A 16,193-nucleotide genomic window follows, 5' to 3' on the forward strand; every position below is an offset into this window, starting at 1 on the left:
ACTAGAACTTATTTACTCCAACAGCTTTTAGAAGTGCTTTATTTTCACTGCGATCATGACATATAATACAAAGAAAAGCATGTTTCTGACGTATATATTTGATAATAGTGGTTCTACTGTACTGACATACATCATGTACTGTACTGACATACATCATGTACTGTACTGACATACACCATGTACTGTACTGACATACATCATGTACTGTACTGACATACATCATGTACTGTACTGACATACATCATGTACTGTACTGACATCATGTACTGTACTGACATACATCATGTACTGTACTGACATACATCATGTACTGTACTGACATCATGTACTGTACTGACATACATCATGTACTGTACTGACATACACCATGTACTGTACTGACATACATCATGTACTGTACTGACATACATCATGTACTGTACGGGCTGACATACTGTACACATCATAACTCCAACACTACGCTCACAACCAACACAATGACATTTTCCACTTCATGACATCTAAATACAAACAAGAGAATAAGTTATCATCATACACTGGCATTGCAACAATAATAATAATAATAATAATAATAATAATATAGCACATATTAGTTTGTGTCCAGTGAGATAGACATGCAGTGTTCACAGCAGCAAGACACTTGATTGACCAGGTGAGTCCACAGGAGTCCACAGGAGTCCACAGGAGCTGCTGTTTACAGAGTTTCCTTTCCACGGATTCATGTCCTCATCAACACCCACTCACTCACTCACGTGCTGCATTTTAAAGCCTTGTCACACTTCATGTCCTTGTTTTTGTCATGTTTGTGTGTGTGTTTGTTTGTTAGTGTGTGTTTATGTGTGTGTGTTTGTTTGTTTTTATTTTTGTTTTTGTTTGTGTTTATGTTTGTGTGTGTGTTTGTTAGTGTGTTTATGTGTGTGTTTATTTTTGTTTTTGTTTGTGTGTTTATGTTTGTGTGTGTGTTTGTTCGTGTGTGTTTATGTTTGTGTTTATTTTTGTTTGTGTGTGTGTTTATGCTTGTGTGTGTTTGTTAGTGTGTGTTTGTTAGTGTATGTTTATGTGTGTGTGTTTGATTGTTTTTATTTTTGTTTTTGTTTGTGTTTATGTTTGTGTGTGTGTTTGTTAGTGTGTTTATGTGTGTGTTTATTTTTGTTTTTGTTTGTGTGTTTATGTTTGTGTGTGTGTTTGTTCGTGTGTGTTTATGTTTGTGTTTATTTTTGTTTGTGTGTGTGTTTATGCTTGTGTGTGTTTGTTAGTGTGTGTTTGTTAGTGTGTGTTTATGTGTGTGTGTTTATGTTTCTGTGTGTTTATGTTTGTGTGGGTGTGTTTGTTTGTGTGTGGGTTTATGTTTCATTCACCAGGTGTGAATGGATGGGTTCTACATGTAAAGCGACTTTGGGTACTTAGAAAAGCGCTATATAAATCCCAGTTATTATTATTATTATTATTATTATTATTATTATGTTTGTGTGTTTATGTTTCTGCTTGTTTATGTTTTTGTTGATGTTTGTGTGTGTGTGTGTGTGTGTGTGTGTGTGTGTGTGTGTGTGTGTGTGTGTGTGTGTGTGTGTGTGTGTGTGTGTGTGTGTGTGTGTGTTTGTGTTTGTGTGTGTGTTTATGTTTGTGTACGTTAGTGCGTGTGTTTATGTTTGTGTGTGTTCATGCTTGTGTGTGTTCATGTTCGTGTGTGTTTGTTTGTGTGTGTGTTTATGTTTGTGTGTGTGTGTTTATGTTTGAGTGTTTGTTTGTGTGTTTGTGTGTGTGTTTATGTTTGTGTGTTTGTTTGTGTGTGTGTTTATGTTTGTGTGTGTTTGTTTGTGTGTGTGTTTATGTTTGTGGATGTTAGTGTTTGTGTGTGTTTATCTTTGTGTGTGTTTATGTCTGTGTGTGTGTTTATGTCTGTGTGTTCATGTTTGTGTGTGTTTGTGTATGTTTGTGTGTGTGTTTGTGTTTTTGTGTGTTTGTTTGTGTGTGTGTTTATGTTTATGTGTGTTTATGTTTGTGTTTGTTTTTGTTGATATTTGTGTGTTTATGTTTGTGTGTGTTCATGTTTGTGTGTGTTAATGTGTGTGTGTGTTTGTTTGTGTGTATGTTTATGTTTGTGTGTGTTTATGTTTGTGTATGTTAGTGTGTGTGTGTGTGTTTATGTTTGTGTGTGTTTATGTTTGTGTGTGCTTATGTTTGTGTGTGTTCATGTTCGTGTGTGTTTATGTTTGTGTGTGTGCTTATGTTTGTGTGTGTTCATGTTCGTGTGTGTTTGTTTGTGTATGTTTGTGTGTGTTTTTATGTTTGTGTGTGTGTGTTTATGTTTGTGTATGTTAGCATGTGTGTGTGTGTTTATGTTTGTGTGTGTTTATGTTTGTGTGTGTGCTTATGTTTGTGTGTGTTCATGTTTGTGTGTGTTTATGTTTGTGTATGTTTGTGTGTTTGTTTGTGTGTGTTTTTATGTGTGTGTTTGTGTGTGTTTTTATGTTTGTGTGTGTTAAAGTGTGTGTGTGTGTGTGTGTGTGTGTGTGTGTGTGTGTGTGTGTGTGTGTTTTTATGTTTGTGTGTGTTAAAGTGTGTGTGTGTGTGTGTGTGTGTGTGTGTGTGTGTGTGTGTGTGTGTGTGTGTGTGTGTGTGTGTGTGTGTGTGTGTGTGTGTGTGTGTTTGTGTTTAACCTACTCAGTGGCCTAGTGGTTAGAGTGTCCGCCCTGAGATGGGTAGGTTGTGAGTTCAAACCCCGGCCGAGTCATACCAAAGACTATAAAAATGGGAGCCATTACCTCCCTGCTTGGCACTCAGCATCAAGGGTTGGAATTGGGGGTTAAATCACCTAAAATGATTCCCGGGTGCGGCCATCGCTGCTGCTCACTGCTCCCCTCACCTCCCAGGGGGTGATCAAGGGTGATGGGTCAAATGCAGAGAATACTTTCGCCACACCTAGTGTGTGTGTGACAATCATTGGTACTTTAACTTAACTTCATGTCCCAAATGGTCCAGTGACCAAGCTAATTGTGTGACTAGAACTTAGTATGGAAATGGACAAACAAGTTTGCACCTCTGAGATAAAACATCCTCATGTCATGATTTAGGGCGTATTACTTGCATATTTTTTTAAATACCCCCCTATTTACATTTTTTTTGTACAAAATCCTACTAAATTCTTTCAAGAATAGATTGAGGAGTGTTCTCAGGTGTGCCTGGGGGCTCGATGGGACCCCTCCTCTCCCCTCCCTTTGCCTCTCTTCTCTCCACTCGAAGCAACAAACTTCTTTTTGGTCTTTTTGCGTTTCCTGTCAGGGCACCACACCCTCTCGCAGTACTCCTCCACTTTCTGGGCTTCCCTGTAGCCAATCAGCTGGAGGAACTCTTTGTACCACTGCTTGGAATTGGAGGAGGGTGGCACCAGAGTCCTGGGGGTGAGGCCAGGGCCCCCTTGGGGCGGGCAGGACGATCCGGCTTTGCCTCCTTGGATCGCCGACTCCAGCGCCTCTTCTCTCAGTACATGAAGGCCGACGCGCAATAAGGTGTGCACGTATCCGTGTTCCACGGTCTGGCACACGTACACGCCGGCGTCCGAGCTTCTCACGCTTAACAGAAGCAGTCCATGGGAGGTGGAGATGACCCGCTCGTCAGCATGGATCTGCCCACAAGGAAAAAGAACAGTTCTTCAGGATACTCGCAAAAGTGGATACGAAAGCAGAAAGTGGCACCAGAGCCATACCCGGCCAGCGGAGAAATCAGCGGTATTCACTTTTTTAACCAGCAAAGAAGCAAAGAGTTAAGCTGTCCTGGCGGTGAAGTGGTTAACCAACATTCAGTTAACAGACTATTGCGATAGCTGTTCAGATCACGAGTTGTTGACAGTAGGCTTACGTTGAACGTGACTGTGATTGGATACTCACTTGTCACTCCCAAGTATCCAATCACAAGTTGTGATTTACAAAAGCAGAAAGCGGCACCGGAGCCATACCCGGCCAGCAGAGAAATCAGAGGTACTCACTTTTTTAACGAACAAAGAAGCAGACCAAAACGTTGATATTTGCAAGGGCATTTAAAAGAAAGATATTTAAAGAGAAACTAGATCTTGTGAGACGAGGTTGGCCGATGCCGGAAACGAGTTAAGCTGTCCTGGCGGTGAAATGGTTTGCCTGCCACTTCCACTCGAATCAACCAACTACAAGCGGTACCAATGGCTTATACGGTATCAAATGGCCGTTAGAAATTGTGAGTTCATATATATTTTTTCACATTTAATGTTTTTTACAATTATTTTAGTTTTGACAGTACCACGTCCGATGCGGGTTTAACAGAAGCAGCCCATGGGATGTAGAGATGACCCGCTCTTCATCATGAATCTGCCCACGAGGAAAAAGAACAGTTCTTCAGGATACTCGCAAAAGTGGATACGAAAGCAGAAAGTGGCACCGGAGCCATACCCGGCCAGCGGAGAAATCAGCGGTACTTACTTTTTTAACCAGCAAAGAAGCAGAACAAAACGTTGATTAGGTGGCAGATATATATTTGCGAGGGTATTTTCAAGAAGGATATTTAAAGAGAAACTAGAGCTTCTGAGACGAGGTTGGCCGACCCTGGAAACGAGTTAAGCTATGAATTCTGCCGGAGGCCTTCTGAACCAGCATTCAGTTAACAGACAATTGCGATAGCTGTTCAGATCACGAGTTGTTGACAGTAGGCTTAGGTTAAACGTGACTGTGATTGGATACTCACTTGTCACTCCCAAGTATCCAATCACAAGTTTTAATTTACGAAAGCAGAAAGTGGCACCGGAGCCATACCCGGCCAGCGGAGAAATCAGCGGTACTCACTTTTTTAACCAGCAAAGAAGCAGAGCAAAACGTTGATTCGGTGGCATGTATATATTTGCAAGGGCATTTTGAAGAAGGATATTTAAAGAGAAACTCGATGTTGTGAGACGAGGTCGGCCGACCCCGGAAACGAGTTAAGCTGTCCAAATGTTTTTTACTATTATTTTAGTTTTGACAATACCACGTCCGTTGCGGGTTTATTGATTTTTAAATTTAAAGTGTGTTTCTGTATAGTATTTTTCAAGCCGTGGTCATGCGGTGACATAAATGATTGTACTTTGAGAGGTATTTATTGGAGTGGGACTAAGTAAGACATCACTGAAGGCCTAGGTGGGAAACGAACAGCCCGCCACTGATAAGACTTACCTCTTGTTTCTCTTCCCCTTTTTGTAAGAACCAGAGGACCTTGGCCTGGAGCGACCGAGGCACACATTTGAGTAAAGTGCTGTTACCCTCCACGCCAAACACCGTTCTCTCCTCAGCTTTGTGCCATTGTTCATCTGGAGAGCACACAGGCAGGGTAAGTGTTTGCTAACAGTTGTCTTGGCATGTGAATTCGGACTACAGTGGTACCTCAACTTAAGTGCCCCAATTTACGAGTGTTTTGAGAGCTGTTTCTTGGCGAATTGTTTTATTTTACCCCTTGTGATACACCAGGGCCCAAAACGGGGATTCCTGATGGGATATGATTATTTAGCGCAGGGGTGTCAAACTCAAATACAGAGTGGGCCAAAATGTAAAACTGAACAAAGCCGCGGGCCAAGGTTGAACAAATTAACCTTTTAATAGGGACCCAAACAAGTTGTGCATTGAATATTGAACAAGCAAGGCTTATATAACTTTATAGTGACATGCAAAATCAAGTTTCAAATAATAATAATAAAAAAATATCAATGGCATATCAAATACAATTTAAATAAAAATTGGAATGCCTCTTTTCTATTTGCAGCCTTCTGAGGTAAATATCAACATTAACTTTTTCCACAGGCTAATAAATTTGAAAATAAAATAATGAATAAATGAATCAGGATGAATCAGGACTTTAAACTGCTCAGTTTGCAACACACTGATCTAATCTGATGTGCCCAAGCCATCTTTTCTTGGATGCTAGTTCATTAATGTCGGGGCTCAGGCTTTGAGCTGAGGCAACCTTCATTATCGAACGAAAGTGTTCATCAGTCATTATATCTCATAGTCCACCCGGACCACAGTCTTGGGGGGGCGTGCCTTAAAGGCACTGCCTTTAACGTCCTCGACGAGCTGTCGTCACGTCCGCTTTTCATCCCTTCTAACAACGTGCCCGCCCAGTCACAAGATATGTGCGGCTTCTGTATGCACACACACGTGAATGCAACGCATACTTGATCAACAGCAATACAGGTTATACTGAGAGTGGCCATATAAACAACTTTAACACTGTTAGAAATATACGCCACCCTGTGAATCCACACCAAACAAGAATGACAAACACATTTCGGGTAAACATCCGCACCGTAACACAACATAAACACAACAGAACAAATACCCACAAGCCTTTGCAGCACTAACTCTTCCGGGACGCTACAAAATACACCCCCCGCTACCACCAAACCCCGCCAAATCACACACCCCTCCCCTCATACACATACACACACACGCACCTTGTGGCGTCCCTGAAGAGTTAGTGCTGCAAAGGGTTCTGGGTATTTGTTCTGTTCTGTTTATGTTGTGTTACGGTGCGGATGTGTTTGTCATTCTTGTTTGGTGTGGATTCACAGTGTGGCGTATATTTGTAATAGTGTTTAAGTTGTTTATACGGCCACCTTCAGTGTAACCTGTATCGCTGTTGATCAAGTATGCATTGCATTCACTTGTGTGTGCGTGCAGAAGCCGCACATATTAAGTGACTGGGCCAGCACTCTTTGGACTGGATGAAAAACGGACGTGACGATTTTCAGGAGGGGCACTGAAATTTGGGAGAATTAACAGTGAATGCGGTGTTACCGCGGCACCGCCTCTGTATATAATCGGCGGGCCAGCTCTTGTGTTGATTTGATATCGCCTCAAGGGCCAAGTGAAATTAGACGGCGGGCCAGAGTTTGACACCCATGACTTAGTGTAAAGATTAGCGGTCTGAAATTTTGCTCAGGAGTTTTTTTTGTTGAGAAAATGACATTGTGTTTTTGATTGCAACACTGTTAGAATATAGTCTAACCACTTAAGTATACAAACTTTCTCTTTCAGACCCATTGACTCCTATTACAGCTGATACTTTTAACAGACTCATTGTTTCCATCTGAAAAATGAGAAAATATTGTTTTGTTGTGATTGTGAATCTTAGCCACCAAATAGGATAGGATAGGACTTTATTGTCATTGCAAGTACAACGAAACTTTGTATCTCCAAAAAATGATCATCCATAATTCTCAGAGCTTTGATAAGCGTAATCAGAATCCGGAAGACTATATTTGTGAATCAAACTGTCTTTAAAACCGGTAAAATACAATAAAAACTATCTTGGCAGTATATATATATATATATATATATATATATATATATATATATATATATATATATATATATATATATATATATATATACATACATACATACAGGTAAAAGCCAGTAAATTAGAATATTTTGAAAAACTTGATTTATTTCAGTAATTGCATTCAAAAGGTGTAACTTGTACATTATATTTATTCATTGCACACAGACTGATGCATTCAAATGTTTATTTCATTTAATTTTGATGATTTGAAGTGGCAACAAATGAAAATCCAAAATTCCGTGTGTCACAAAATTAGAATATTACTTAAAGCTAATACAAAAAAGGGATTTTTAGAAATGTTGGCCAACTGAAAAGTATGAAAATGAAAAATATGAGCATGTACAATACTCAATACTTGGTTGGAGCTCCTTTTGCCTCAATTACTGCGTTAATGCGGCGTGGCATGGAGTTGATGAGTTTCTGGCACTGCTCAGGTGTTATGAGAGCCCAGGTTGCTCTGATAGTGGCCTTCAACTCTTCTGCGTTTTTGGGTCTGGCATTCTGCATCTTCCTTTTCACAATACCCCACAGATTTTCTATGGGGCTAAGGTCAGGGGAGTTGGCGGGCCAATTTAGAACAGAAATACCATGGTCCGTAAACCAGGCACGGGTAGATTTTGCGCTGTGTGCAGGCGCCAAGTCCTGTTGGAACTTGAAATCTCCATCTCCATAGAGCAGGTCAGCAGCAGGAAGCATGAAGTGCTCTAAAACTTGCTGGTAGACGGCTGCGTTGACCCTGGATCTCAGGAAACAGAGTGGACCGACACCAGCAGATGACATGGCACCCCAAACCATCACCCAACCATGCAAATTTTGCATTTCCTTTGGAAATCTAGGTCCCAGAGTCGGGAGGAAGACAGGAGAGGCACAGGATCCACGTTGCCTGAAGTCTAGTATAAAGTTTCCACCATCAGTGATGGTTTGGGGTGCCATGTCATCTGCTGGTGTCGGTCCACTCTGTTTCCTGAGATCCAGGGTCAACGCAGCCGTCTACCAGCAAGTTTTAGAGCACTTCATGCTTCCTGCTGCTGACCTGCTCTATGGAGATGGAGATTTCAAGTTCCAACAGGACTTGGCGCCTGCACACAGCGCAAAATCTACCCGTGCCTGGTTTACGGACCATGGTATTTCTGTTCTAAATTGGCCCGCCAACTCCCCTGACCTTAGCCCCATAGAAAATCTGTGGGGTATTGTGAAAAGGAAGATGCAGAATGCCAGACCCAAAAACGCAGAAGAGTTGAAGGCCACTATCAGAGCAACCTGGGCTCTCATAACACCTGAGCAGTGCCAGAAACTCATCGACTCCATGCCACGCCGCATTAACGCAGTAATTGAGGCAAAAGGAGCTCCAACCAAGTATTGAGTATTGTACATGCTCATATTTTTCATTTTCATACTTTTCAGTTGGCCAACATTTCTAAAAATCCCTTTTTTGTATTAGCCTTAAGTAATATTCTAATTTTGTGACACACGGAATTTTGGATTTTCATTTGTTGCCACTTCAAATCATCAAAATTAAATGAAATAAACATTTGAATGCATCAGTCTGTGTGCAATGAATAAATATAATGTACAAGTTACACCTTTTGAATGCAATTACTGAAATAAATCAAGTTTTTCAAAATATTCTAATTTACTGGCTTTTACCTGTATGTGTGTGTATATATATGTGTATATATATATGTATGTGTGTGTGTGTGTGTGTGTGTATATATATATATATATATATATATATATATATATATATATATATGTATGTGTGGGGAAAAAATCACAAGACTATTTCATCTCTACAGGCCTGTTTCATGAGGGGGTTCCCTCAATCAGGAGATTTTAATGGGAGCATTCACATACCATGGTTTATATAGGGCACAGAGTGGGTGGGTACAGGCTGGCGTAGGGGCGTGGTGATTGGCTCATGTGTTACCTAGGAGGTGTTTCCGTCTGTGGCGGCATGCTGTTACAATTTCGCTGCGCTTGTTGAGGGATGACAGGTCTGGACGGTAAATAATAAACATTTTCTCTTTCAAGCATAGGTTGCATCTTTTATTACCACTATTGTAAGGTGTGCTGGATGCAAGAATTTGCCATGTTATTGAATATTCAACATTATTGTCTTTGAGGTCCCAAATGTGTTTGCTGAGTTCTGTGGTATTCCGCAGGTTTTGGTTCCTGAAAGAAGCCTTGTGATTGTTCCATCTGGTTTTGAACTCTCCCTCGGTTAATCCTACATATGTGTCGGATGTGTTAATGTCCTTGCGTGTTACCTTAGATTGGTAGACAACTGATGTTTGTAAGCACCCCCCGTTGAGAGGGCAATCAGGTTTCTTTCGGCAGTTGCAGTCTTTGTTGGTTTTGGAGTCGCTCTGTCCGATGCTGTCATCTAGCAAAGCTGAATTTGACCAAGCAACCCCCCCGTACCAAAAAGCCCTTGATGAAAGCGGATACAATTTCACCCTCACCTATGAACCCACGCCAGGAAACCAACCAAAAAAGAACAGAAAACGAAACGACATCATCTGGTACAACCCCCCATACAGCAAAAACGTCTCAACTAACATTGGACACAAATTCCTCAATCTGATTGACAAACACTTTCCCAAAGACAACACCCTAAGAAAAGTATTCAACAAGAACAACATTAAATTGAGCTACAGCTGTATGAACAATATACGACAAATTATCTCAAACCACAACAAAACAATTGCAAATGAGCCGTCGGCCCCCGGAAAGAGCGACTCCAAAACCAACAAAATGCTTACAAACATCAGTTGTCTACCAATCTAAGGTAACACGCAAGGACATTAACACATCCGACACATATGTAGGATTAACCGAGGGAGAGTTCAAAACCAGATGGAACAATCACAAGGCTTCTTTCAGGAACCAAAACCTGCGGAATACCACAGAACTCAGCAAACACATTTGGGACCTCAAAGACAATAATGTTGAATATTCAATAACATGGCAAATTCTTGCATCCAGCACACCTTACAATAGTGGTAATAAAAGATGCAACCTATGCTTGAAAGAGAAAATGTTTATTATTTACCGTCCAGACCTGTCATCCCTCAACAAGCGCAGCGAAATTGTAACAGCATGCCGCCACAGACGGAAACACCTCCTAGGTAACACATGAGCCAATCACCACGCCCCTACGCCAGCCTGTACCCACCCACTCTGTGCCCTATATAAACCATGGTATGTGAATGCTCCCATTAAAATCTCCTGATGATTGAGGGAACCCCCTCATGAAACAGGCCTGTAGAGATGAAATAGTCTTGTGATTTTTTCCCACACATACATATATTGCGCTCTACTACGGTATCGAGCACTATTTTTTGGATAACCTTATTAAGACATATATATATATATATGTATATACACACATATATGCACATATATGTATGTATGTATGTATATATTTATATATATATATATATACACACACATATATATATGTATAACATATAATACATATGTATGTATGTATGTGTATATATATATATATATATATATATATATATATATATATATATATATGTATATGTGTGTATATATATATATATATATGCTCCATCGCTCCGTCAGTTTGACGGTCATTGGCCTGGAAAACGATGAAAACCCCTGCACTCGACACGGAGAACAACAGCGGTGCAACAAACAAATGACAGCACATCGAGCAACACAAAGAGCAACTTGCATTGAGCAAGCTAAGATGTTAACAAGTTTAGTCACGTGGTTAAAACGTGATTGTGAAGTCAATACTTTTGACAGTCTCACCTCGACTCTCGACTCTCTACTGTATAGTTCTGTACAACATTTCTTATGTCAAAGTTTGTTTTGATTTTTAAAAGGTATGTTCCACATTAAAATGCTGCTGTCTTTGCATGGGTCAGTTTAATTCATTTCATTCATTCGTTCATTTAAGATGCAAATGTTTTGAGTTCAGAGCTTTTGTCACAAAGCATTTAAGTTGAGGTACTTCTGTATTTATATTTAGACCACAGACTTGTCTTGGAACAGAAGGCAGCGCACGCCTGCTCTTTTACACTAACCATCGATTTGCAGCCCGTTGCACAGCTGGACGGCGTTGCCATGGCGAACATCCTGTCGCCTAAATCGTCTGCTGAGATGAAGGGGAGCGAAAACGGGGCGGGCGATGAAAGGATTGTTGACAGAGAGCAAACAGAGAGGCAACATTTTTGGAAAGCGGGCACATTGAGCGTTATGTAACAGCTGACATTTACGTCAGGATGGGCTTCTTGGTGTACCTCTTGGTGTAGACTCCAGCCGGGTAGTATCTGGAGCAGGTGAGGCCGTCCCAGGCACAGTAGGGGTCTCTGGCCAGACAGCAGTCGGCACATTCTGAGCCATACAGGTCACACTGATGCACCTTGACCTGGGCCACGCCCACGTCTGAGCCCACGTACAGGTGTTGCTGGGGACACAGGAAACATGGACGTGATTTATCACGCCCTCAACGACGCCGAGTGTGAAGTCGTGCAAAGTGATGCAATGTTCTCATCTTGTGGCTACAAAGCAGAACTGCAAGAATCCACAGTCTTACCCTTTTGGGAGATATAATGATCTCTTTTATTGCAGTTGGAACCTAGAAAAATACACATTTTTGTTAGGCAAATATTTCATCAAGTTACACTAGAAAATGTGTTTTAGATTATGCAATAACACAACTGTATTGTAACACATCCAGCTACCTCATGCATATTTAACACTACATTGACTTACACACCCTGTTTCCATATGAGTTGGGAAATTGTGTTGGATGTAAATATAAACGGAATACAATGATTTGCAAATCCTTTTCAACCCATATTCAATTGAATGCACTACAAAGACAACATATTTGATGTTCAAACTCATGAACCTTTTTTTTTTTTTGCAAATAATAATTAACTTAGAATTTCATGGCTGCAACACGTGCCAAAGTAGTTGGGAAAGGGCATGTTCACCACTGTGTTACATGGCCTTACCTTTTAACAACACTCAGTAAAGGTTGGGGAACTGAGGAGACACATTTTTGAAGCTTCTCAGGTGGAATTCTTTCCCATTCTTGCTTGATGTACAGCTTAAGTTGTTCAACAGTCCGGGGGTCTCCGTTGTGGTATTTTAGGCTTCATAATGCGCCACACATTGGTCTGGACTACAGGCAGGCCAGTCTAGTACCCGCACTCTTTTACTATGAAGCCACGTTGATGTAACACGTGGCTTGGCATTGTCTTGCTGAAATAAGCAGGGGCGTCCATGGTAACGTTGCTTGGATGGCAACATATGTTGCTCCAAAACCTGCATGTACCTTTCAGCATTAATGGCGCCTTCACAGATGCGTAAGTTACCCATGTCTTGGGCACTAATACACCCCCATACCATCACACATGCTGGCTTTTCCACTTTGCGCCTATAACAATCCGGATGGTTCTTTTCCTCTTTCGTCCGGAGGACACGACGTCCACAGTTTTCAAAAACAATTTGAAATGTGGACTCGTCAGACCACAGAACACTTTTCCACTTTGTATCAGTCCATCTTAGATGAGCTCAGGCCCAGCGAAGCCGACGGCGTTTCTGGGTGTTGTTGATAAACGGTTTTCGCCTTGCATAGGAGGGTTTTAACTTGCACTTACAGATGTAGCGACCAACTGTAGTTACTGACAGTGGGTTTCAGAAGTGTTACTGAGCTCATGTGGTGATATCCTTTACACACTGATGTCGCTTGTTGATGCAGTACAGCCTGAGGGATCGAAGGTCACGGGCTTAGCTGCTGACGTGCAGTGATTTCTCCAGATTCTCTGAAGCCTTTGATGATATTACGGACCGTAGATGGTGAAATCCCTAAATTCCTTGCAATAGCTGGTTGATAAAGGTTTTTCTTAAACTGTTCAACAATTTGCTCACGCATTTGTTGACAAAGTGGTGACCCTCGCCCCATCCTTGTTTGTGAATGACTGAGCATTTCATGGAATCTACTTTTATACCCAATCATGGCACCCACCTGTTCCCAATTTGCCTGTTCACCTGTGGGATGTTCCAAATAAGTGTTTGATGAGCATTCCTCAACTTTATCAGTATTTATTGCCACCTTTCCCAACTACTTTGTCACGTCTTGCTGACATCAAATTCTAAAGTTAATGATTATTTAAAAAAAAAAAAAAAATGTTTATCAGTTTGAACATCAAATATGTTGTCTTTGTAGCATATTCAACTGAATATGGGTTGAAAAGTATTTGCAAATCATTGTATTCCATTTATATTTACATCTAACACAATTCCCCAACTCATATGGAAACGGGGTTTGTATTATTATTATTATTATTATTATTTAATTTTTATTTTTTTATTTTTCCGATTACAAGAACATTTGAAAAAATATATGAATAAGACATAATGAACCTTTTTGAGCATATTAGTATTAGTATTATCCTTAGTAGTAGTCCTAGTAAAAAATATTACTTTTATTATACTTCATTGTATTTATTTAATTACCTGAACTATTTACAGTATTGTCCTATTATAGTAGCCTATGTTTATGCTTGTTCAGCAGTACATAACTTCGATCAATAGAAAATAATTACATTTTATTTTGTCATTAATATTAGTCGTAGTAACAGTGAGATTATTGTTATTAATATTATTGCTTTTGTACTTTATTTATTTAATTACCTGAAATATTTAGAGTATTATCCTATTGCAGTAGCCTAAAGTAGTAGTAATTAGTAACCAACTAGTAACCTCAAACATGTTTAATAGTACATTAGCTTATACGAATAGGAAAGTATTAGATTTAATGTTATTATTATTGTTATGATAATAATAATTATTATTATTATTAATGTTTTTTATTTGATGTATTTAATTACCTGAACTATTTATAGTATCATCCTATTATAGTAGCCTTATAGTAACTAGTAACCCACTATTTTATTTTGTCATTAATATTAGTAGTAGTCACAGTGATAATATTATTATTATTATTATTATTTTTATTTGTATTTCTATTGTACTTTAGTTATTTATTTATTTAGTTACCAGAAATATTTAAAGTATCCTATTACAGTAGCCTAAAGTAGTAGTAACTAGTTTTATTTAGTTTTATTGCAGTCGGAACCTAGAAAATACTAAATTTTGTTAGGCAAATATTTCATCAAATTACACTAGAAAATGTTGTGTTTTAGATTCTGCAATAACAGAACTGTATTGTATTGTAAAAATATGCATTTTTAAATACAGCTACCTCATGCATTTTTAACAGTGCAATAACCTAAATAAATAGGAACATTTTTAAATTGTATTTTATTATTATCATTATTTAATTGTTATTTAAAAAAAAATCTGATTACAAGAACATTTGAAAAAGTGTGTGAATAAGACAGTGAACCTTTTTGAGCATATTATTATTATTATTATTAATATTATTATTATCATTATCCTTAGTAGTCCTAGTAAAAATTATAATTACTTTTATTATAGTTCATTTTTTCTATTTAATTATCGAAACTATTTACAGTATTGTCCTATTATAGTATGCCTATGCTTGTTCAGCAGTACATAACTTCGATCAATAGGAAATAATTACATTTTATTTTGTCATTATATTAGTCGTAGTAGTAGTGATATTATTGTTATTAGTATTATTACTTTTGTACTTTATTTATTTAACTACCTGAAAGATTTAGAGTACAATCCTATTACAGTAGCCTAGTCACTGTGACTACTAATATTATTAGTCACTGTGATAATAATAATAATAAATGTATTATTATTATTGTTTCTACTAATTTACTTTTTTTTGTATTTAGTTACCCGAAATATTTATAGTATCATCCTATTGTAGTAGCCTTATGTTAACTATTAACCCACTATTTTATTTTGTCATTAATATTAGTAGTCACTGTGATAATATTATTAGTATTATTATTATTATTATTATTATTAATATTATTATTATTATTGTTATTTCTACTATTTTACTTTTTTTTTTTTTTTACTAACCTGAAATATTTATTGTATCATTCTATTATTGTAGCCTTATAATAACTAGTAACCCACTATTTTATTTTGTCATTAATATTAGTAGTAGTCACAATGATCATAATAATAATAATAATATTATTATTACTTTTTTTTTCATTTAGTTATCTGAAATATTCATCGTATCATTTTATTATAGTAGCCTTATAGTAACTAGTAACCCACTATTTTATTTTGTCATTAATATTAGCAGTAGTCACAATGATAATAATAATAATATTTGTCAGGACTTGATCTTGGGAGTTTGCTTTTCCGGGATGCAACGGAAAGTTGGCTCGGGCGAGACGGGAATGAAGGTACATGATTTATTTATATTTATCAAAAAAAAGGAATAAACGAAAAGCGCGCACAGTGGAGGAGAAACAAAACTAGACTATAAACACAAAACTTGCACATTGGCAGCAACTATGAACAATTAAACAAAACTTGCAAACTATGGCTTGAATAAAGAAAACTTACTTGGCATGGACAAAAAAGGAGCAGCGTGAACGATGGACATGAAAAGAAGTATCAGGCATGGACAGAGCATAAATGTGGTGTGAGGTCGTCAGGACGCACAACAGAAAATGAAAAGCTTAAATAACACAGACATGATTAACGAAAACAGGTGCGTGACTCAAAACGTGAAACAGGTGCGTGACGTGACAGGTGAAAACTAATGGTTGCTATGGTGACAAACAAGACTGCACAATGAGTACAAACGTGGAACAGGTGAAACTAATGGGTAATCATGCAAACAAGACAAGGGAGTGAAAAGCCAGAAACTAAATAAAACATGACTTAAAACAAAACATGATTACACATGA

The 16,193-nt window shown here is 38.5% G+C and overlaps 1 protein-coding gene across 2 annotated transcripts in view; it reads right to left on the minus strand.

Moving 5' to 3' along the window:
• Window positions 1–2,568: 2,568 nt before the first annotated feature.
• The window catches only part of sema3e (sema domain, immunoglobulin domain (Ig), short basic domain, secreted, (semaphorin) 3E), a 117,935-nt gene continuing 104,310 nt past the window's right edge, over window positions 2,569–16,193 (minus strand). Inside the window, exons 13-17 of one of the 2 annotated variants that reach the window (XM_061969541.1) lie at window positions 11,912–11,953; window positions 11,616–11,782; window positions 11,400–11,467; window positions 5,178–5,311; window positions 2,569–3,625 (exon numbers count right to left, since the gene is read on the minus strand). In XM_061969541.1, the coding sequence (XP_061825525.1) occupies window positions 3,173–3,625; window positions 5,178–5,311; window positions 11,400–11,467; window positions 11,616–11,782; window positions 11,912–11,953 (864 nt within the window). In that variant the 3' untranslated portion in view covers window positions 2,569–3,172. Of the gene's footprint in view, window positions 3,626–5,177; window positions 5,312–11,399; window positions 11,471–11,615; window positions 11,783–11,911; window positions 11,954–16,193 lie in introns of both variants that reach the window. The other variant, XM_061969540.1, reaches the window with a different exon arrangement.

The sequence above is a fragment of the Nerophis lumbriciformis genome, linkage group LG10 (genome assembly GCF_033978685.3).
Source record: "Nerophis lumbriciformis linkage group LG10, RoL_Nlum_v2.1, whole genome shotgun sequence".
NCBI lineage: Eukaryota > Metazoa > Chordata > Actinopteri > Syngnathiformes > Syngnathidae > Nerophis > Nerophis lumbriciformis.